General features: G+C 40.4%; 1 protein-coding gene and 1 long non-coding RNA gene across 2 annotated transcripts in view; one reads left to right on the top strand and one right to left on the bottom strand.

Moving 5' to 3' along the window:
* SCAMP1 (secretory carrier membrane protein 1) overlaps positions 1-22,933 on the top strand; it is a 28,115-nt gene that overhangs the window by 4,441 nt on the left and 741 nt on the right. Inside the window, exons 2-8 of the mRNA XM_053407817.1 lie at positions 7,743-7,820; positions 13,691-13,789; positions 13,900-14,011; positions 15,010-15,138; positions 18,368-18,527; positions 19,830-19,931; positions 21,511-21,628. Coding sequence (XP_053263792.1) covers positions 7,743-7,820; positions 13,691-13,789; positions 13,900-14,011; positions 15,010-15,138; positions 18,368-18,527; positions 19,830-19,931; positions 21,511-21,628 — 798 coding nt within the window. The remainder of the gene's footprint in view (positions 1-7,742; positions 7,821-13,690; positions 13,790-13,899; positions 14,012-15,009; positions 15,139-18,367; positions 18,528-19,829; positions 19,932-21,510; positions 21,629-22,933) is intronic.
* LOC128423081 (uncharacterized) lies at positions 9,138-12,728 on the bottom strand. Its single transcript, XR_008332664.1, has 3 exons — positions 12,514-12,728; positions 10,571-10,648; positions 9,138-9,401 (listed from the first exon to the last, which is right to left on the bottom strand). It is a non-coding gene; the product is annotated as an uncharacterized LOC128423081 (long non-coding RNA).

The following is a 22,933-nucleotide window of genomic DNA, read 5'->3' as shown; positions in this document are numbered from 1 at the left end:
TATTCTGTTATTCAATTTGCCTTACTTTATTTAACCTTATCTTACCATAAAATACCTTAAAACTTAAAAACTTAATGCTTATTTATACATAACTCCTTATATCATTTCTACTAAAGCCAGACAATTTCGTTCCAACATTCTCCCTAATATTCATTAATTTTACACTAATTCCCAAAATAAAAGTTTTTCTTTATAGACTCTTCCAAGTTTCATCCAACGTCCCTTCTTCCTGGTCTCGGGTTATGTCAGTCCTTACTATCCATTCCATCTAGTCCATCAACCTGGTAGTCTTATGTCCAAGGCTCTTAAATCTCTTCCATGCCCCTTCTGCAGCTCTTCTTCTTCTTGTTTATATTTGCACTTTTCCTTGTCTTTTGTTGGTCTCTTTCTTAGTTTCTTTCCTTTCTCATTGAGGAGTAGGTCTCCGGGGGATTTCCACCCATACTTATCTCCATCTCCCCTCATCAGACCAACCCATTCCCCACAGTCCCACTCCCCACAGCCATCAATATAATCCAAAAGATCTTTAACAGCATATTTCAAAATCTCTCCAAAGTTAAGAGCCTCCTCAGCTCCAGACTCCCTCTGGCCCATTCCAAGTTCATTCTTCCAAAACAGCGACTTATGCTCCTGCAGGGCCTCGGGTCTCTCCATTTGTATTGTTTGAGGTACCACCGTAACTTCCTCCATTATTATCTGCCCTTGCATTTGCCCAGTCAAACCAGTTTCCTGGATTGGTCCCTGTATGATTTCTATGTCAGTATTCCCTATTTGTCCACATTCACTGATTACAACAGTCATCAAATCCAACTTCTCGTTCATCAAATCCACCTTCTCATGCAACTGCTCCAACAAAGCACTTGTCTTGCAAAAAGCAAGCACCAGGACTTCTTCCAAACACATTTTTATTCAAGGTCACAGTCTGGTCCCACGATGTTAATCTCGCAGCTGTGAAGTCCTCAAGTAAACTGCAGCAACAATTTGACAAGCTCCCTCTAGAGGAGACAATTTCTATTTGTGTCCATCTTTTTAAAGCATGTCCAACAAAAGAAAGTTACTTTCAATTTTCAAATATTTTGTTTCTTTATAATGCAAAAGGCAACATTGGAATCAATTTGTTTCTCTTTTTTTTTTGCTATCTGTCAAAATGTTCCATTCACAGTCAATGGACGTCTCCGATAATTTCTGCCTCTGACACCCCGTTCCCAGGATTGAGATGGTGGAAACTTATTTTCCTTTACTCCCTCTCCTGCAGGCTTGAACAGTTAACCCCCCCCCCTTTTCTCCTGCTTCCAAGGGGGTTTTAGTGGTTATAAATGAAGGAAATTTCGACCTTTATAAAACAACTTTCCAGGCTATTAGCTTACAAGGTTTTTGCTTCAGTCTATTTACAAAAAGCGGAAGGTGGACTTCCTGTTTTGAACCTTCCCGCTTCGATGCCAAATTAGGATATTTCTTGATCCAATTTTCCGTTTCTACTCACGGGTACTTATTTAGAGTCCAATTGTCGACAGGAAAAAGTCGGCTTCCCTCCGTGAAAATAGCAGTCAGTTCGCAGTACCGCGCCGCTCACCCTACTTCGCTCCGGAGCCCCAAAATGGGGTTCCCCGCGAGTAGGGGAGGCGCTCCTGGTGCTCTGCCGAACCCCACTTTCCCAGGCTTCTTCCACCTGGGATTTCTAGCGGGTCCCCACCTTCGCCGCGGCGGGTAGACCCAGTTTCCACGGAGCCAGTTCCTCCAGTCGGAGGAACTCCGCCATTCGCCGATGGCGCTAACCCGGAAGTCGGAATTCAACAGACACTTTAGTCAGACTTAAATAGGACTTATTTCTGAGTAGATACGGTTTAGACTGTGCTGCAAAACTCTCATTGCTAGATACTGTGTTACACTTCATTAAAGGATAAACCAATTGTGCCTGTACAGTACAGGTATGGGAATACTAAATGAAGCTTTAGTAATGCCTAAGAGGTGTTAACCTCACACTTGTTTTTCCAATCAGGGTTGATCTTAAAATTCTAAACAGCACATCATTTGTTGTGCTGGATTCGTGGCAGAGTTCTGTGCCTTATGAACATGCCCAAATATGCTTCCAAGCAATTACTGTTTTTAAGAGCCGTAGCTATGGGGCTGCATCTATAACAGCTACAGTATCCAAGTTTATGGGACTGAACCAAACTGTATTAAGCCATTAAAATAATCTTTGCTACTTGACAGAGTGGGCTGATAGCTTGGGTACACAATTATAATTAATTTGTAGCTTAGTTCACATCTGTTAGCATTTTTGGATATTTTGCTTAAATTTAGCTTTAAGATGAAGAAAAAATAAATTACAAGGACTGTTGAAGCCTAAGAAGCAGATTTAACAAGCCAAAGGGAAGAAGTTACATGAATCAAAGTTTTATTGATTTTGCATATGACCACCTTATTTAGTTACATTTATTATGGTTTAACTCGCTTAGATATGTAAATAGTAAGCACAATGGTATCTGATTCCCCTGTATGCTCCTATTCTGTTTTGTGTTGAAATTGCCATTGCCATAGCTATGTCAATAAAAATAATTCATTCATTTCATTTCTAAGTACATCATTTTGAGATTATAAGTTAGACTTTAAAAGAAAATTATCTTTAAATAACATTTTGGGCTTGGAAATAGCCATTTGTCTAGAGTATAAATTGCCTGCAGGAGACCAGAAGAAAGACACTTGTGTGCATTCAGTTTCTTTATGTTACCAAACACCATTTGAAATTATGTGCCTTGACTTACTAGATTTACCTTCGAGTGAAATGGGCAAAAAGTAAAATGCAATGGAGCTAATTCCTGCCTTATTTTATTTTCATCTAGGGAGAAACAGAACACAAGGGACACAATAGTTTGGATTGCATTAATAACTGCATCTAGCTCCTAGGCATGCAATTCCTCCTTAGGACTTTGATTTCCTTCTTGAATTTAGGCTATGACGGGCCTTTTAATCAGGAGTGTAAACCATGAGTTGGTTTGCCTTGAAACTAGAAGAAGAAACAACAACCTATGGTTTGCCAAGAAATAGTCCAGCCAGCTGCACTGCAGTTGCCTTGGCTAATGGAGCGAAGCTAGCTGGCAGACTGTTCTTGCACTGACTGTCTCTGGTAAACAAGGAAGGAGAATGTGATGCTAAGGATATATGACTGCAGGTTACAGTTCTTTCATTTCCCCATCTTGAAGACTTTAGATGAGATGTCAGAAGGGGGAAAAGGAACAGCTGCTAATTGCACTGCATTGTGGGAAAATGACACATTCTGGATATCAATTCTCCTTCCTGGCTCTTCCTTATCTTGTAAGAGCTGTGGAAGGATGTGTGGTGTATTTGTGTAGTATGTAATAGCAGCTCCCTCACTGACAGCTGAGGTGAACTAATCTGGGTGGATGTCCTCTGCACCGCTGAGTATTTTGCAAAAATGCATGTTTCCCCCCCTCCCCGTAAAATGGGGACTAATGCAGTCTTCTTTCAGGTAATACTGTCCCGTTTCACTTGCCATGGAAGAATAAAGTACAGTGGAAATTAGAATCCTCAGTGTAAGCTATAATGTCTATTCAACTTTCTAAGCTAGCCTGCCATGTCAGGTTTGGCTTTGAATGAAGCGCTTAATGCAAGCTCTGTATTTCTAGCAGATAAAACTAATTGAATTGCAAGTTAGTGCAGAAGTCAAGTTAATTACAAGATGGAATGTGAAAAAGAATTGAAGCTTCCAAAGGAAGCTTCCTGGGATAGGACTGAGCTGAAGAGCTGGCAGTCCACATGGTCTGTTGCAGTGTAATAGCACCTAGAGCTTGGCTGGCACTAAAAACTTTTTAAGTACCAGCAGCTGTAGATCTTGATTCCTACACATCTGGGTTAGTGTTACAATATGCAGACAGTTCTGTTACTTCAGAGTTGCACTGGGATTTGCTTCCAAGTTTTTTGTGTGTGTAGAATGCACTTCTATGTTCTTTAAATTTGTTATGGCAGATTTTTAAAGAAGTAGGAGGAGAGGATGGGACGTGTTTTTCAGATTATTTGAAAGTAGTAGTTTTTGGGCTTTGTGTTAATTTCAAGAGAACAATAATTCACAAATGGATCACTTCAGTGTTGAAATGCATCTTCAGAGTTCTGGCCAAATTCCAAAGCATCAAAACCAGCTTAAGAAAATCTTTTGTTTTTGTACTCTAAAAATAACGCTGAAGACTGCTATGTTTTCATGGTGACTGTAATCAATGTCAAAACCTTTCCTGTTAGGGTAGCTCTTGAAGTCCTTAGAATATGCAATTGGAAGTGTCTAGGAGCCATTTTGCACGCTATAAGGAAGCGGTAATAGAGAATGCATGAGTAAAGCTGGTTCATGTTATTTCACAAGGAACTGTTATACACAATACCAGGAAGCATGGCAGGGAAGCATGTATCACTTGTGCCTCTTTTTTCCTTCAATGGTGAAGCAGTCCTAAGTCAGTGTCATAAGTATTTCTGCCAACCAAAACTAGATGAGTTTAAAAGCTTCCTTGCTTTCACCCAAAGGTGGCTTTGCAAAGCACTTTGCAGGGGAAAGTCACAAGAATTTCATTACTGAAGCTTGAAGATCTCTTATTTAGCACAGTATAAGAATAAGTTCCTCCTAGTCACTTTTCCAGAGGTTCTTTTCTTGCACAAACAATGGGTATACTAGAGCGTTTAAAAATAGTCTAGTATGTGTTGCATGTTTTAGGGTTGTTGTTTTTTTCAAATTGGCAGATGTTTTGAACACCACTGCCATAAGAAGGCAGTGTAGGGTAGTGGCAAATGTTTTGCACTCAAAGTTAGGAAATTTAGGTTAATGAAACTCACTGGGTGTCCTTGGTAAAGTTGTTGTGCTTGGCTAATTTGGCAATTGCTGCAACCCTTGGGTGGATGGAAAATTCCTTATAGAAGGAATTTATAAGGACTGAATTGGCAGTGAGGGGAGGGGTTGAATTTATTCAGTTTATCCCTGTCACAGATGCATCTCTCTGTGTGGAGAGATGGCATTGGCTGTGTCTTCCCTCTAAATGTCAAAACTGGTGGGGTTGTATGTGTGCTGCGCACAGTGTTAGAAACTGAAATAGGAAAGCTAGGAGCTTAAACCTGGGTTATGGGTGCAGCAACAGAATGTCTAGGTGCGTTTTTTATAATGATAATACAAAGCTGAAAATGAATGAACTGCAGCTAAAATATTGCGTTCATTTTTCACATGGTCTAGTCCTTCTCCTGCCCACCCCCCTTATGTTTTTCAGAGGGTCTCTTTTCCAGTCTTCAGAGATTAGCTGGAAGTGGGGAGGCAGACAAAGGTCCTCCTTTCCTTCCACTCTGCAGTTTTAATCTGAAACTTTAGGCACGGTACTGGGCTGATAGCTCAAAAACCGCTCATGCTAATGAAATTCCCTGTCACAAAATGCACCTAGAACAGTGGGAATTTTGAACACGGGCGGCTGCCAGAGAACACTGAAAGCAGAAAGTAGCGGGCAAGCATGCTTCAGCTGATGGGCTTGGGTTAGGCTAGGGTGGTCTAACTTATAGCCCAAGAGCTGCATGTGGCTCTCAACACCTTTTTTGACAACCCCCAGCAACATCTGACACCCCACTCCAAGCCCTTGTGCTGCTTTCCCAAAACCAGGTAAGGGAGGTGCTGGGTTTTGGAAAGGAGGCATGAGGGTTTTTACAGGGTCCTAAAGTCCTCCTCTCTCCTTCCCTAGTTAGCTCTTTCCCAGCTTTGAGAAGGAGATGGCAGGACTCTAATAAGGTTACCAGATGTCCCTGTTTCCCGGTGACAGTCCCCGGATTCACAAATCAGTCCCCTGACAAAATCCATTGATGTTGAAAAGTATCCCTGGATTCATTGAAAAACCTTCCTCTAGGACCCTGCCAGAGCCTCGTGCCTCCTTCCCAAAGCCACTCTGCCAGCTTTGGGAAGGCAGTTCAAGGGCTGCAGGGAGTGGGAGCTCAAATTTTGGCCTCATCCCCCCACCCTCAGGCCACAAGGCAGTGTGCAGTTTGCAAGTTCTGTGTCACGGTACTCTTGCAGCCTACTTGCTGTGAAGAGTTGGGCTGCCCTGGGTTAGGCATAATGGAAGTAGTAGTAGTAATCATCATCATCATCATCATTTAGCCATTCTGGGCAGCTTCCAGCATATATAAAAACATAGTAAAACATTAAACCTTAAAAAGCTTACCTATACTGTACAGTGCTGCCTGCAAATGTTTCCTAAATGTTATATAATTACTCATCTCCTTAACATCTGGTGGGAGGGCATTCCACAGGGTGGGCACTACTACTGAGAAGGCCGTCTGCCTGGTTCCCTGTAGCTTTGCTTGTCGCAGTGAGGGAACCGCCAGAAGGCCCTCAGCGCTGGATCTCAGTGTCTGGGCTGAACGATGGGGGTGGAGACATTCCTTCAGGTAGACAGGGCTGAGGCCGTTTAGCACCAACACTTTGAATTGTGCTCAGAAATGTATGGGAGCCAATGTGGTTTACGTTTAACTTCAGCTTATGGGGTAAAAGGAGGGAGGAGTTTGCACAGTGGATATGCACATTCAGGTATTCTTCCTCTAAGCCAGGTCCACATATCTCACCTCAATTTTTTTTTAGCCTGCAGTGGACTATATGGGGTGTCACTAAAAATGGCTTTGAAGTATATGTGCTCTGCTTCCGTGTGTGTGTGTGTGTGTGTGTGTGTATGGGTCCCCAGTGGTTGAGTGCTAAAAACTCTGATCTGTATACATTCTTAGAATTTGACGGATTCATGCCCTATATGAAGATAACATTGTGCTGTCTCCTACATTTCATATTTTGCACAGTGTAATGATTGCTATTGTGACAGGCAGGAGCCCAGTATGCTTTGGCAGGAGAAAATATGCTTATTCATTGCCTCCAAAATTTCATTGGATATGTGTTTTATATTTCAGTTTCTCAGTGACAGTGTGCAGCTGAAAACTGAGCTCTCATTTATATGCTCAGGAGGAGCAGCATTCCTCATAAATCAGCTGTGTGACAGATGGGGCATCTCACAAATCATGTTAATCTAGATTTGTAAGAAGATCAGGGTGAAATGAGGTGACCTACAGAATAGGAAGAATGAAAACATGAATGAGTTTCTATTTCTACATCAAATGAAGGCAGGTCTAAAAGTGAAAATATTATCATATTGGGAAAATAACTATTTTTCTGTTTATTGCTAACATTTTTACAAGCTTCTAGCACTGTTATTTTTTAAAGCAAGGTATCATAAATTTATCTGTTGTAGGAATTGATATATAACTCTTAATAGGTAGTTTATTTTGTCAAATACAACTGTGATATTTGCTCACTCAGTCATTAGTGTACTGAAAACTAACCTAAGAATTCTAACAATGCCGTGTACACTCCTTGGCATTTGCTGGGACTGAACTACAGAGCAAGCATAAAGGGAGGGAATCAGGGTGATTAGAAAGCTAGTGAACCAGAAGTAATTTTTCCTTTCGCTTGTCTTATGCTGCTTGTTTTAAGACTGTGCTCAAAGATGGAATGTTGGAACGTCTGCAACTTCATCTAAATAAAAGGAATGCAGAGGGGATCTCTCTAATTAGTCTATTTCAGTTTAGATAGCTGTGTTGTGAGCTCTAGGAAAGCAGTAATTTATTTTGGACAACAGCTACAAACTTGGGTTAGAAGGGCTGGGATTAGTATTAGCACATGCAGTGCACAGTGCTTTCTCTAACCTACTTCTCTCTCTGTTTAGGATCCTTCAGTTACACAAGTGACGAGAAATGTTCCTCCAGGATTAGATGAATACAACCCTTTCTCAGATTCAAGAACAGTAAGCATCCTTCTTAATATCAAATAAACCTTTCTCATGTGGAAATCTATGTGACACTTCAGTTTCTTTATAAACTTACAAATTAAGCTTGTGTATGTTATGACCAGGGGACGCGGGTGGCGCTGTGGGTAAAAGCCTCAGTGCCTAGGGCTTGCCGATCGAAAGGTCAGCGGTTCGAATCCCCGCGGTGGGGTGCGCTCCCGTTGTTCGGTCCCAGCGCCTGCCAACCTAGCAGTTTGAAAGCACTCCCGGGTGCAAGTAGATAAATAGGGACCGCTTACTAGCAGGAAGGTAAACGGCATTTCCATGTGCGGCTCTGGCTCGCCAGAGCAGCGATGTCACGCTGGCCACGTGACCCGGAAGTGTCTCCGGACAGCGCTGGCCCCCGGCCTCTTGAGTGAGATGGGCGCACAACCCTAGAGTCTGTCAAGACTGGCCCGTACGGGCAGGGGTACCTTTACCTTTACCTTTATGTTATGACCAAGGGATGCAGGTGGCGCTGTGGGTTAAACCACTGAGCCTAGGGCTTGCTGATCAGAAGGTCGGCAGTTCGAATCCCTGCAACTGGGTGAGCTCCTGTTGCTTGGTCCCTGCTTCTGCCAACCTAGCAGTTCGAAAGCACATCAAAGTGCAAGTAGATAAATAGGTACCACTCCGGCAGGAAGGTAAACAGTGTTTCCATTTGCTGCTCTGGTTCGCCAGAAGCGGCTTAGTCATGCTGGCCACATGACCCGGAAGCTGTACGCCAGCTCCCTTGGCCAGTAAAGCGAGAGCTGCAACCCCAGAGTCATCTGTGAATGGACCTAACGGTCAGGGGTCCCTTTACCTTTACCTATGTTATGACCAGTCATTTTTATAGTAGCCTGTTGAAGGCCACTGTAAAGATGCCACTCTTAAAAATTATGGCATTCTACAAGTCTCAGTTTTCTCTCAAAGTGAACTGAGGAGATTGAGGACTGGTGGGATTGAAGCCCAAACTGGTGCACTGAGACAAAAGAAGGGAAGAATTAACATCGCCGGCACTCCAGTGATGATTTTTAGTAATTGCTGAGTGGTTTTTTGTGTGTGTGTGAGAGCAAAAATGTGCATGCTATGCCCTCCATTGTGCTGTGGTGTGTTGGGGGGTGTCCCCTGTTCTTTTTAAAGTGATTTGTTCTTCTACATACCTTGGTACATAATGTGGCTGAGGATTACATGTAGCTTAAACTGGAAGTATAAAAATTACATCTTATTTTTCTGTTGAATACATAAGGGGGGAAATCTGGGGGTAAAAGGTGCACCAAAGATTAAATGAGACAGAAAATGCTTTTAAGAGCACATGAAAAGGTAAAGGCAAAGAGACTGAAACGGCTGTAGATATTTTCATCACTCACTGTATCTAAATAACTCACTTGTAGCTGCTTGATGCCCTGTAGGCTGCTGGCTCTTCGGGGAATGTCCCATTTCATTTATATTCGGCTGATGTTTCTAAGAGGTGGGTGTGAGATGTAAGCAAGAACTTCTCCCCCCTGAGTGATTTATTGGCACAGTCTGCCAAGAAACTGTGTGGGAATGGAATAGGGACCGGAGATAAACCAAATCCTGTCAGTGGAAAGGGAAATTAAATAAGAGAATGTTCAGTTCTGTGGGCAGCTGAGTGATTGTGAAGAAGTAACTTTTCTTTCATGATGTTAAGATGCCTCTTCTAGTCATTCATGAAAAGCTAATGACTAGAAGAGGCATCTTAACACTGCTATTCTTAAAATATTCCATTCCCTTTCACAATTTTCATTATGTTATTACAGTCCTGTCCTGGGAATGAGTTCAGATTTTTTTTAAGTGTCAGCTTCCATGTGTGTGTAAGTAAACCTGCCCCTAAGAAAGGGACAACATGAAATAAAAGTGCAAGTCCGGGAGCCAAAGGGTGTCATACATAATGCATCTCTTCCAATTTATTAATCATAGGAACCCTGCGACTAACCCAAGCCCATCTAATGAGCTTCATGGCCGAGTAAGATTTTGAATGTGCTTACCCTAGTCCAAGCGTGGCCAAACTTGGCCCTCCAGCTGTTTTGGGACTACAACTCCCATCATCCCTAGCTAACAGGACCAGTGGTCTCGGATGATGGGAATTGTAGTCCCAAAACAGCTGGAGGGCGAAGTTTGGCTATGCCTGCCCTAGTCTTAAGTCAATGCTAGCTGCTACACCACTGTGCCTTGGCTCTTAACCTATCTATGCAACTTTGAGAAGTGTGTGAAAATGAGAACTGCATTAGTCTTAAGTGTTTATACCCCAGTGGTACTCTCATTACCAATCACTGCTTTGTTCCTGAAAAGAAACCTCCTGCTATTGCTTAACTTGCCAGCTGAAGAATGTAATTGCTGCCAGTGGAGTTATTCAGTGGGCAGGTGTTTTATAATCTCTCTGCAAGCTGTGTCTTAGCGCTCCATATGTCTTTAAGGAAAAATGACTCTGTATTTAGACCAGCTCCCTTCAGGATCCTCTCCACCTGTCCCAAGACTGTGTGGAGGGGGAATGGACTGTGATCTCTGCCCTTGTCCTCACTGGCTCCACCAAAAATTTCATACATTGAGTAGGCTGTCTATCTGTGTGTGTTGGAATGAACATGAGCCGACTTGCTGATCTTACATTTTTGTGCTTCCCATGTTGAAAATGTGTTGCTGGTGCTTTCAAGGTACACAGGATTGTTTGTCAGTTAGAATCATTACTGTAAAAATAGCAGGCGAGTTGCAATTCTGTATGCACGTACCTGGAAGTAAATCCCATTGATCTTGGAGGAACTTGCTTCTAAGTAGGATAGAGCTGCCAGAAATATGAGATTTGTTACCTACAGCACAAACACAGAAACATTACTTAAATTTGCTTAATATTATAATCCTCTTTTCTTTAGAATTATGATGTGTTGGATAGTTCTTTTGCTATAATATTTTTTATTGAAACTTTTCAACTTACAATATAATAAAAGCCAAACTAATCTAAATAAAAATAGAAAAAGGAGAAAGCAAAACAAACACACACAAAAGAAAGACAGAAAGAAAACTTTATATCTTAAACCTCTAGTACTGATTATAAACTTCAAAATCTGAACTAGGGGTAATCTTGTAATGGCAGGTGAGACCTGTAATAAAAACTTCCATTCAGTGTGCTAGCCAGGCCTGCTCCACCTAGTATACTCCATTTTATTTCCTTTCCCAACACATTTTCTGCCTACTCCACCCCATCTCAACCCTCAACAGTTGGTCAGGATTCTGTGGCCACTGAGTTTGCTTAATCATCATCAGGCTGGTTTGGGAGTCTCTACCCCCTCCCGCAAACAGGTTTTCCTAATTATTATTGCATTTCTGCAAACCTTGGGAGTTCCCACAAGCCTGCTTCCTCTTTCATCTTCTTTGTGGGCGTGGTGTTGGTTTGGTTTCTCATAGATCTGATCTCACCTCTGAACTTTGGAAATGGCTTTTGCCAGAAACCTAAGATGTAATAGAGGTCTCCTAACTTCTGGATTGCCCGATGTAAAGTATTTTACAACATTTTCTGGACCTAACCACGCGATTGCTGTCTTTATTTTTATACCACTACACCATCCTGAAGCATCCTACATATTTCTCCAAATTTTGGTTACTTGTGTAACAACCATAAGGTTGGTTGGTTGATTGAAGAAACTGAGGAAATGCTTTGTTCTTAAAAAAAGACTGTATGCAAAAGCAAGCTTCTAACATTTTAAAAATTGCCTACATTTAATTTCAATGTCCTGTGGAACTCCTCCCACCCCAATAACTTGGTGCAATGTAAACATTATATGGCAGGGACAATTTCAATCTATATTACTGTATATTTCCATTTATAAGACGCCCCCTATTTTTGGGGACTCCAAATTAAGAAAACACCCCTTAGCACTACCCATGTATAAGACGAGCCCCAATTTTAAACCTATTTTTTTGCGGGGGGGGGGGACTTAGTCTTATACACGGAAAAATATGGTATGTGCTTTTTGATCCTGTGAAGGGTTTCTGTGCTGCTGCAACACAAGTAATAAGGTATATATTACTGTGGCACTCTGAGAGAAATATATTTCATTTTCTCAACAGCTAGGTAATGGTTAGTAGTTGGAAGTTTATATCTGTGGCCTGAGTTTAAATAGAACACTTTAGAAGCACGAGGAAGAGTGCAGTAAACGAAAAGCAGAATTTTGATCTTTTTACCATGCTAATTAATGCAACCAAAATATCTTGATTGTTCATGGAATGTCTATGCTGAGCTATTTTAAGTAAATACTACAGAACAGGCTATGAAACTTAATATCTCTTGCGTCTAAGTCATTGTCTTTTAGTCTGTGTTCAGTATTAAACTTGCATGTTCTATGCCTGAAGCATTTTGCTGTACTTGATATTATACTTTATTGTTTAAAGCAGGGGTCAACAAACTTTTTCAGCAGGGAGCCGGTCCACTGTCCCTCAGACCTTGTGGGGGGCCAGACTATATTTTGAAAAAGGAAAAAAATGAACGAATTCCTATGCCCCACAAATAACCCAGAGATGCATTTTAAATAAAAGCACACATTCTACTCATGTAAAAACACGCTGATTCCCGGACTGTCCGCGGGCCAGATTTAGAAGGCGATTGGGCTGGATCCGGCCCCTGGTTTAAAGGAATAGATTCAGACAGAATAAGATAATAGTGAACTGTTCAGCTTACTGATGTCTTGTCTCTTGTTTGTTCATGACATACTGCAGCTAACTAGGAGTAGGACTTGTAATGATGGCTTCAATTTAGAATGTGTTAGAAACCAAAACAAAGGTGCCTCTCCGTTGGAAGAAAACCTCTTCCACTCATGGAAGGGCTGTTCCAACCAATTTAGCATTTAGGGTCACTTTTCTCATGCAGTGTTCTTTGGCTGTGAATATATAAAATTTGTAAACTACTTAACACAGTATATTGAAATGGAGTACAGTTCCTGTTTGTTTCAGGCTATTTATTTATTTTATTAGATAGCTTGCTTGCCGTTCAGTATAAAGTCCCAGGGTGAGCTACAACAATAAAATATACAATTATAAAATAAATCAAACAGGTATTATAATAACACAAGAAAAGTATAAAAAGACAAAAGTTTCAATAAAACAATTCCACATGTAAAACATGTAAACATATTTGTAATGCAAACATAGGCAAAGATTAACATTTCATGTGGCAGCAGTAGTACATTTTCTGCATTTGCTTGCAGGTCATCAAATGCAAGCAACTTGATGCCCTGAGGGATAGCTCAGTCAGTAGAGCATGAGAATCTTAATCTCAGGGTTGTGGGTTTGAGCCACATATTGGGCAAAATATTCTATCACAGCAAGGATTTGGACTAGATGATCCTTGTGGTCCCTTCCTACTCTACAAATTTGTGATTCGATTATTCTAACTATACAGTAATATAACATTTTACTTATCTTGCATATCAGTAGCCATTTTAAATGTAGATGAGGTACTTAGGGTGTCTGTTGTTATTATTATTGATAGTATAGTAGTAGTATTTCCATTTATAAGCCACTTACTATTTGAAGACCTCAAAGCAGTTTTAAATAAATATATATAGAAGCAAAATAAGTACAATAATAATCATATCAAATGATTTACATTGAAGTAAAATAAATACACAAACAATATAAATGGTTTGACAATGTATAGTGATATGGACAGATATCATTTGTATGTTGCAACTTTTCTACTTATATCTAAAGTTTAGGAAATGTAGAGAGTTGACCAGTCAGCTAATTAGAAGGGCTGCTGTACATCTTGAATGCCTCTGTAATTAGTATTTAAGATATTTTCTCAATTTAGATATTTAGAGCCACTCTAAAATTGTTCTGTTCTTTTCCTTTCTTAGCCACCACCAGGAAATGTCAAAGTTCCCAATGTGCCCAGTACGCAGCCAGCTATAATGAAACCAACTGAGGAACCACCTGCTTACACACAGATTGCAAAGGTATATTTAATATTATTGATGACAGCATCAAAATGGGGATTTATATATATGTGTGTGTGTGTGTGTGTGCGCGCGCGCTACTTCCTTACATCTCAATTTTTCCCCATCAGGAACATGCCCTGGCCCAGGCTGAACTCCTTAAGCGTCAAGAAGAATTAGAAAGAAAAGCAGCTGAACTAGATCGCAGGGAAAGAGAGATACAGAGCCTCAACCAGCAGGGAGGTAGGCCTTAAACATACCTCAACAGACTGCAGCTCTCAAAATGTTGTGCTTATGGAAACCATTTAATTCAGTGCTTAGAGTTAGTTTAAATGCAGTTTCTGGAGCTCTGAAGTTCCTGCCAATTGTCTCTTAAAACAAAAATGACAAAATTTAATTACTGCAGTTTTATGTATGCTTGGAGATTTAAACAGGAAATACAGAGTTTGGTTTTTATTGGGTCATTACTGTCCTCTATTATCTGTGTTAAATTAAGCTGAAGTGTAATGCTGGTGTGCTGAAGAAGATAGAAGCAGTTGCCAGGAGAGATGATAACCTTAAAACTCTAGTCAGTGCAGCATTTACTTGCATAGAAGACCCCTTAAAATCAATGATAACTTTCCTTCTAAACAAGATTAGCAGGAGAAATAGCAACCTCTAAGTAGAGGAACTCAGATTCTGTGCATGATTACTCAGATACAAGTCACTTTGTGTTTAGTGGCGCTTGCTCCCTGCAAAGTTTGTATAGGATTGCGGTCTGATAAGCATTCCATTTAATCTGAAAGTGCATCCATCACTTCGTGGAGAGACAGGGTTTTTATTTTTTAAGTAAAATTCACGTTCTTACATGTGAAGCCTTATTATTTGTATATTCAGTAAGCAGCTGGACTTTGTTTTCACATGTTCTGTATTAGTGCTGATAAAATAGGATGTGTTAGCACTAAATTTTGTTTTCACTATTTTAAAGTCTGTGTTTATTTCATTGTTAGCAGTGTCAAGTGGAAGTGAATGAAACTATCACTACTGCTTGGATTCAGGATTGAGATCTTAACTGGTAGCACCTCAAGGCTGCTGCAGTTATCTCTCTGTAGGAAAGTGTGTGTGTGTGTGTGTGTGTGTGTGTGTGTGTGTGTGTGTGGCATGTGATAGAAGATCCACAACTCTTTCTTCAACTGTTATTTTAAAAATTGTTTGAAGTGACCCTTAATATTCAGCAAAATATTTACCTTTTGCTCTTTCAGGAAGAAAGAACAATTGGCCTCCACTACCTGGGAATTTCCCAGTGGGACCCTGTTTTTACCAGGATTTCTCCGTAGACATTCCTGTAGAATTCCAGAAGACAGTAAAGATTATGTACTACTTGTGGATGTGTGAGTAAGATTTATAGAAAATGTGTATACAATGACAACACAATCCTGTGCATATCTTCTTGAGAGCTAGTTCCATTCAGATCATTGGGGCTTGCTTCCAGCTAAGCAAGTATGGGATTGAGCTTTATAATTTCAGTACTCAATTTATATACTGTTTGCATCATTACTACCAAGTGTAGGCATTTGAGGTTATATACCAGGGATGGTGGACTTCTGGCCTTCCAGATGTTGTTGCTGAAACCCCTGTAAATCTCAGAAAGCATAGCCAGTGGTCAGGGATGATGTGAATTGCCCAACAACACTTGGAGTGCCACAGGATTCCTACCCCTGTCATAAATGCTTGCCAAAATCACTTCGGAGCTGTTTATCTCCTTGAAAATATTACTGTAATAAAAAGGGCACCAATGACTTACAATATATAGAGACCCAAGCTTTCGGCAGTTTTCTTTGGAAGTTTAACATCCTGCATAGCCTGACACACTTGAGTTTAGTAAGCTGCAAAAATATGTCTGGCATCCATATGATGTGGATATATCTCAAATCACATTTTCCTTATTTTGGTATGTTGTACCTAATGCACACATATATGCATATACACACCACTCCATGCACTCCTGATTCAGACTTCCTTTCCCAATTCCAGAATAACTTCTCTTACAAGTACACTTCTGTGTTGGCACTCTTAACTTTTAGAAGATGGTCAACCAATAATTTACAGTTATCCATACTGGAAAGTTTTTATATGTCAGTTGGAGCTTGGTTAGCAAGACGAAAGGATATGGCTTGTTTCATTACCTCTCTCCTTCAAACTTCAGCGGTATGGCAACATCCTGAGTAGAAGGAACTGGGTGATAGGCAAGATGGATGAATTCCCTGTTGGCTGTTTTTCTTACTTCCAATTTGGTGGGATTTGTTGTTTTAAGAGTTTCTCTAAAAAGTTAACACTTTTAAAAAAATGTGACCCTAGTAACCTGATCACCTTTAGGTCCACTTAATATGCCTTCAGCAAGTGGAATAGACTCTGCCAGCTAAGCCTGCCAGTCTGCTTACTACCAAGTCACCCTGGTTAAATTCTCACCTCAGGTGCCTATTGGCTCCTGTGTTAACATTTTCCATGCTTGGTCTTGTGTGGCAAGGCAGTACAATGCAATTGCAAGCAGCAATCGCCAACACTGCATCATTAGGTTGGTAGTGGAGGCATAACAATCGTGTGGGAACTGTTAAATCCAATTTTGTTTGGTTTGTACAGCAGTCCCTGGGGTTAGACTGTTATACTGCGAGTCTAAACAGCTATTTAAAATGTCACTGGAAACGGTGAAATTTGCTGCTAGTAAATACATTTAGAACTGAAAGCCTCCAACACCTTGAGGTGGCACTAAGTAACACTGACAATTTTGCTCTCCAAACTTGTGCACCAAGAGTGGAGTTGGGATAAGTGTACATGGTACGGTACTTGCTTACCATCTTTTATGTGTAACTCTTCTAATTTATAAGAACTTGCAGATGAGTTGAGCAGTGTTTCAGTATAACTAATTATAGGATACTGTAGTGTTCCTGTATGTATTTACCGGTCTGACTCTCAGATAATTAAATAGTATCTGCAAAAATCTGTGTACCCGGTAATTATTGTAGAACTGTCAGCTATTTAAACAAGAAATGCTGTGGTGATTCTTTGTTACATTTGCTTGAAAATCTGGCAATAGATTAAAAAAATTACCAGGCCAGGGAAAAATGGTGTCCTGTGGCATCCGCTACTCTCTATTACCTCACTGCAACTAATCTGATTTGATACTTGCTGCTGATAAAAAGGGAGGGGGGGTTACATTAGGTTTAAAGAATGCAGAAAACTTTAGTGGATTCATTTTTAAAAATCAAGGTGGATCAAGCAAAATACTGTATCTAAATGATACATTTAAATATCCTAATTACATTTCCTGAAAATGCATAATAACTAGTTGTTGTAACAATTAAAACACATTGGTTTGCAGTCAGATAGGCATTTATACTGCTTAGGATCATAGCCGGAAACCAATGGTGTTATAGGCAGCACTCCAATTGCACTTAATTCGTATCCACTTAAGACACTGAAATAACACTGAAGGTGTCTGGTTGGCTTTTTGTACACATTCAAGGACACTAAGAGCACTTTCTAGAGGACTAAGTGCACAAAACTTTCAAGATGCAAGGGCTGATTGCGGGTGGCTAAAGGAAAAACGTAAGGGAGGAAAGAAACAGTGTTGACCATTATTATGGGAACAAGAATTTGAATCCAGTCTACAGAAAACCATAATATACTAAAAGCTGGTGAAGTGAATGTGGTAGTAAGGGGAAATAGTACCTGCCACCCTTAGAGTCATACCTGGGGCTGACAGATACTGATAAAAACTGTGTTTCGCCATGAGACGGAAAGTAATTGGCCATGTTGTTCAGTTGGCAACCACAGTAACATATACCGTATTTTTTGCTCTATAAGACTCACTTTTTCCCTTCTAAAAAGTAAGGGGAAATGTGTGTGCGTCTTATGGAGCCAATGCAGGCTGTGCAGCTATCCCAGAAGCCAGAACAGCAAGAGGGATTGCTGCTTTCACTGTGCAGCGATCCCTCTTGCTGTTCTGGCTTCTGAGATTCAGAATATTTTTTTCCCTGTTTTCCTCCAAAAACTAGGTGCGTCTTGTGGTCTGGTGCATCTTATAGAGCGAAAAATACGGTATATTACACATACCTATTATTTCATACCCAGGATCAAGTCGGATATTTCCCCCCACCCCCTAGTTTTAATCTTTTATAGAAGCAGACTTTAAATCAGTGGCTCAGTTCCAAAGCTCTTCACGCAGTATTCAGGCTGCACATGACAGCTTTTCAGCTCCCCTTTTACAGCAGCTGCTCTCAAAGTTTCCCCCGCCCATCAAGGTACCCCATGAATCACTTGAGGTGCAGCCTAGGAATATAGAAAGCTACGTTATGCCAAGTTGGACCCTTGATCTATCTAGCTCAGTATTGTCTACACTGATTGGCAGCGAGTCTCCAGGGATCTAGATAGCAGTCTCTCCATGCTATACCTGGAGATGGCGCGGATTGAATCTGGTGGCTATTTAATGTAAGAACTGATCACTGATTCACCCTGATCAGTGATCAGATCCTGATATAAAATCAGTAGAGATAGCTTATTAAGTTTTTATATATTTTTATAATTGTGGCAATTCAATTTTAACATACCTGTTTTCTATAGTTCATGCAGTGACGCTGTTTCTTAACATCTTTGGATGTCTGGCCTGGTTTTGCCTACAGCCCATTCGAGGAGTTGACTTCGGATTGAGTATTCTCTGGTTCTTGCTTTTTACTCCTTGTTCATTTGTCTGCTGGTACAGACCACTTTATGGAGCCTTCAGGTAACAATTTCCACCTACTGTGAAATTAATGCTATTAAGGTGCTACATAATTTAACTGCTTTTTAATCATCCAGAACTTCATTTAACTTGGTTTTACAACTTTTAATGTGAATTCTTGTACTGGTTTGGCAATTTTCAGAGTAGCTGACTGGCCTCAAAGCATAGATTAGCAGATTGATAAATATATTAGTCTCTTGCAAACGTAGCCACAGTTTCTTATAATTAGTGTGATAGGTTAGCTAGATGTGTCCATGTTTTATTCCAAAACATAAATAGTGGCTCAGTTAGCACACCATGCTAAGTCAAACAATGGTTTAGTATGAACAGAGTTTCTCATAAGCAAGGCTTACTCTCTTTGTGTCTCTTAGACTAAATTAGGCAAGCTGCTTGCTTTTTGGAGTCTATTATTCTCAGAATTAGGCTTTCAAAATCCATCTATTTTTAAATATGGGGTGGGTGAAGTTAATATAATGCACTAGACAGGGATAAGGAGAGGCTGTTTTGCCTGCATAATGGAACACAAGCTCACTCACTTATGAATTCTGGAGTTTAGGCAGCTCACACTTCTAAACGCTTCTTTTACACATTTTAATCTCCTTTTCTCAGTACTCCGTAATTGGACTCTGACCTGTTACCTCCCTTCCCTGGAAGAGAGTTGCTTTGCTATGTGCTAGTCCCTACTATTACTTGTTAAAACTTCCTCTTCATGCACCCAGTTTCCACGGAGATGGTATATACGCCCTCAGTGCCTGCACCTTGTTTTGTTGGCAGAACATTAATATTTTTAGTCTTAAAGCTAAAAGCAACAAAGCAAGTCCCCCCGCTAGCTGTGCAAGAAAACAAGTTAATAATCCTGAAATAAGTTAATTATCCATATCGTCAAATAAGAAAAGATTGGAATTAAAAAGAGATGGAGAAATGCTTATTATATATCAGGCAGGACACTAAGGTCATTTTTGTTCACAGCACTTGCTAGATTATGTTAGTAGGTTTGCTTTGGGGGCGGGTTGTGGGGGAGAGGATTGCTTCTCATACTTCACATTTCTTTAATTGTTGCTATGCTTGTAGTGTTGCATTATTGTAGTTTGATTGGATTATATTGATAGTTGGGGTATAGGAAGCAGCTCTGTTCCCATGGAGATCAGCTGTACTCATAAAAATTGTTTTATTTGTAAAAGATAAACAGTATGTATGGTTTTGTTTGTTGCTATTGATTTGCTCTCCTGGTAGAGATGTTAAACTTTGGAAATGTTTCTTAAATATTGTGAAAATACCTGACGATTTCCCCCCTCCCTCTTTTAGGAGTGACAGTTCTTTCAGATTCTTCGTTTTCTTTTTTGTGTACATTTGTCAATTTGCTGTGCATGTACTTCAGGCTGCAGGATTCCAAGGATGGGGCAATTGGTAAGTGGCTTATTTTATCATTCAGTGGAGAGTGCAATAACAAGCCACCTTTACAAAGTTCAACAATGCACAGAGAAACATTTTGCATTTGAAAGTTTTATGGAGGATAAGCAGAACCAGTATGCAATTGTTAATAAGCAGCAATTGTTCATCTAGCCAGCGACTGTGTACCAAAAATGTCCATAACTGATTTGCACCAACAATATATCATCCAAATGTCCATGGTGTGTAGATGACACTTAAGCCACATGCCTACAGTCACAGCTGTTTCTCGGCCAGAATAATTGGACCACTGTCATCTACATGCTGGTAATCTCCAGGCTGGTTTACTGCAATGTGCTCTATGTGGCTTACCCTTGAGGTTGGTTTGGAAGCTGCAGCTAGTACAAAAATGCAGTGGCTCAACTGCTCATTAGGGCAGAATATCACTGCTGAAAGAATTGGACTGGCTACCAGCTATCAGGCTAAGCTCAAGGTGCCAATACTGGTATAGATACCTATGCAGGTTAGATACCTCCTATAGATATCATACCATCAGGAAGTCCATTCTGTATAACATAGGAATTAGGCCTTCAGTGGTGCAATACCTACCCTTTGGAACATCTTCCCATTACATGTCTGACAGGGACCATCTCTATTGTCTATTCAACACCTATTTAAGAACTTCCTTTTCTAACAAGCCTTTTAAGTGGAGACTTTTATCCCATTCTGTGTATGCATTGAACGTGAACTTGTTTTTATATATGCTTTTATTGTTAAATCACTTCAGAATGTTTTATGGTAAGCAATTCATAAATTAAATAAACAGTTTAAAAATTGTATAAGAGAGTTTCAAATCCCAGTCCTAGTGCACCTTGATCCTGGGCATTCCAAGTACTTTGTCATTACAACTGGTCTGTCAGTTGTATGTAGATGGGCTATAATATGCCTGCCTGCTGAGCCCTCACTGCAAATTCAGAACAAAGTGGCCGGAGGCATCAAGAGCCCAGCCCAATAACCTGGTGAGAGGATGAGGAGGCACAGTTTTGGCACAGGTGATGTGCAAAAAACTAAGGTTGTTGAAGTGTCTCTGGACTTGTCCATTAGGACAAGTTTGTGCTGAGTGAATTATAATGTCCAGCTGTCTGCTGAAGTTTCCACCTAGCATCTGTTAGATGCTTCCTGCTGATGTTTCGTTTTGACCTATTTGGTAGCAGCCAAAACAAAACTTAAAAAACACCACCACCTCTGTTCTTGAAAGGCAATTTGTGAAGAGATTTTGAAGGAAACTTTATCATATTTATCAAGGTTGCCAAACTTTCTGTATAATTAGAGAGAACAGTAGTTCCACAAGATTCTTCAAGGAATAGTGAAAAGTGAATTTCAAGATAATTCAATAGTGAACTGCCTTACTGTTTCTAGAGTCAATCTAAAATGCTTTCGAAACCTTTGTTGTGCTTGGCTCCCCAAATACTCCAGTAATTTCCTGTAAGGATTTTAGTGAAAGAAACAATAGCTATGGTATTTCAAGATGTATCATATTGGGGCATGTGTATGTTATTTACCTCTCTTTTGTTATTTACCTCTCTCCTGTCTTTAGTGGATGGATTTCATCCCTCACTGGGCTCAATCTTAGCATTCCAGTAGGCATTATGATGATAATCATAGCAGCGCTTTTCACAGCATCTGCTGTCATCTCACTAGTAATGTTTAAAAAGGTAAGTTCTCTGTCTGTTGAATCCATATTGTTGATAGAAGGCTTTGTGTTTGCACACAGATGTTAATCAAAGGAGTCTGCTAACTTCTTTCTTAATTTCTATTAACTTGGGCAGATTGTTATGGATAGAAATGTCACAGAATCAAATTAGGAAAATGGATATTTTAATTCTTGCAAATTCATTTGAGTTGGAATGTGCTTGATTCCTCACTCCCCACTCCCCACCCTTGTTCTTCTCCAGCTGTAGACATTATCTTATTTTATGGCTTTTGTGAAAAGAGCACATCAGGATCCTAGAGATTTCTCTCAAATAATATATTGTCAAAGAGAAAAATTTATGCTTCAGCGCCTTTCATTTTAATTCTACATGAAAGTTCTATCAGTGTAGGCCAGGTTTTCCTGGTCTGGTGCCCTCCCATCAGTGCTAGTCAGCATGGCCAGAGATGATGAAAGTAGTAGTCCAAAACATCTGGAAGGCACAGGGTTGGGGAAGGTTAGATGAACATTTAGAAGCTGCAGAAAATATAATAATAATAATGATTAATTAATTTATACCCCACCAATCTGGCTGGGTTTCCCAGCCACTCTGGATTGTTCCCAACAGATTAAAAACAGAATAAAACATCAGACATTAAAAACTTCCCTAGTTGTTTATTTCTTTGTCATCTGATGGGAGGGCGTTCCACAGGGCAGACACCACCACTGAGAAGGCCCTCTGCCTGGTTCCCTGTAATCTCACTTCTCGCAGTGAGGGAACCGCCAGAAGGCCCTCAGAGCTGGTCCTCAGTGGGCTGAATGATGGGGGTGGAGACGCTCCTTCAGGTATACAGGACCGAGGCCGTTTAGGGCTTTAAAGGTCAGCACCAACACTTTGAATTGTGCTCAGAAATGTACTGGGAGCCAATGTAGGTCTTTCAGGACCTACATTGAAAGAAATGAGATGAAAATAAAGCAAGGTAGCTGAGGGATATTTGGGTATTATAATTATTGAAACAGATGGCAACACACACGTTGTTCTGATGTCCCATAAATTATTAATAATAGCACAGGAGCTTTTTCAATGGAAAAAAATGCATCAGTACGCCCTGTGCGTGCCCAAGTAGCTTATGGTATTTCATTTTGAGACTAAAAAGTAGTGGCCATGAATGTTAGAGGAGGAACTAGAGTGAGCAAAGCATACGAGAGAGACGTATGGAGGCTACTAAACAGACAATAATTACCCATGGTATTCCTCACAAGTGTTGAGTTTTTAGCTCTCCACTCAGGCTGAACTGTCCAGCATCTGTGAAATCATGTGTGTCGTCGT

The sequence above is a fragment of the Podarcis raffonei genome, chromosome 11 (assembly GCF_027172205.1).
Source record: "Podarcis raffonei isolate rPodRaf1 chromosome 11, rPodRaf1.pri, whole genome shotgun sequence".
Lineage (NCBI taxonomy): Eukaryota > Metazoa > Chordata > Lepidosauria > Squamata > Lacertidae > Podarcis > Podarcis raffonei.
This window is presented reverse-complemented; position numbering and strand designations above follow the sequence as displayed.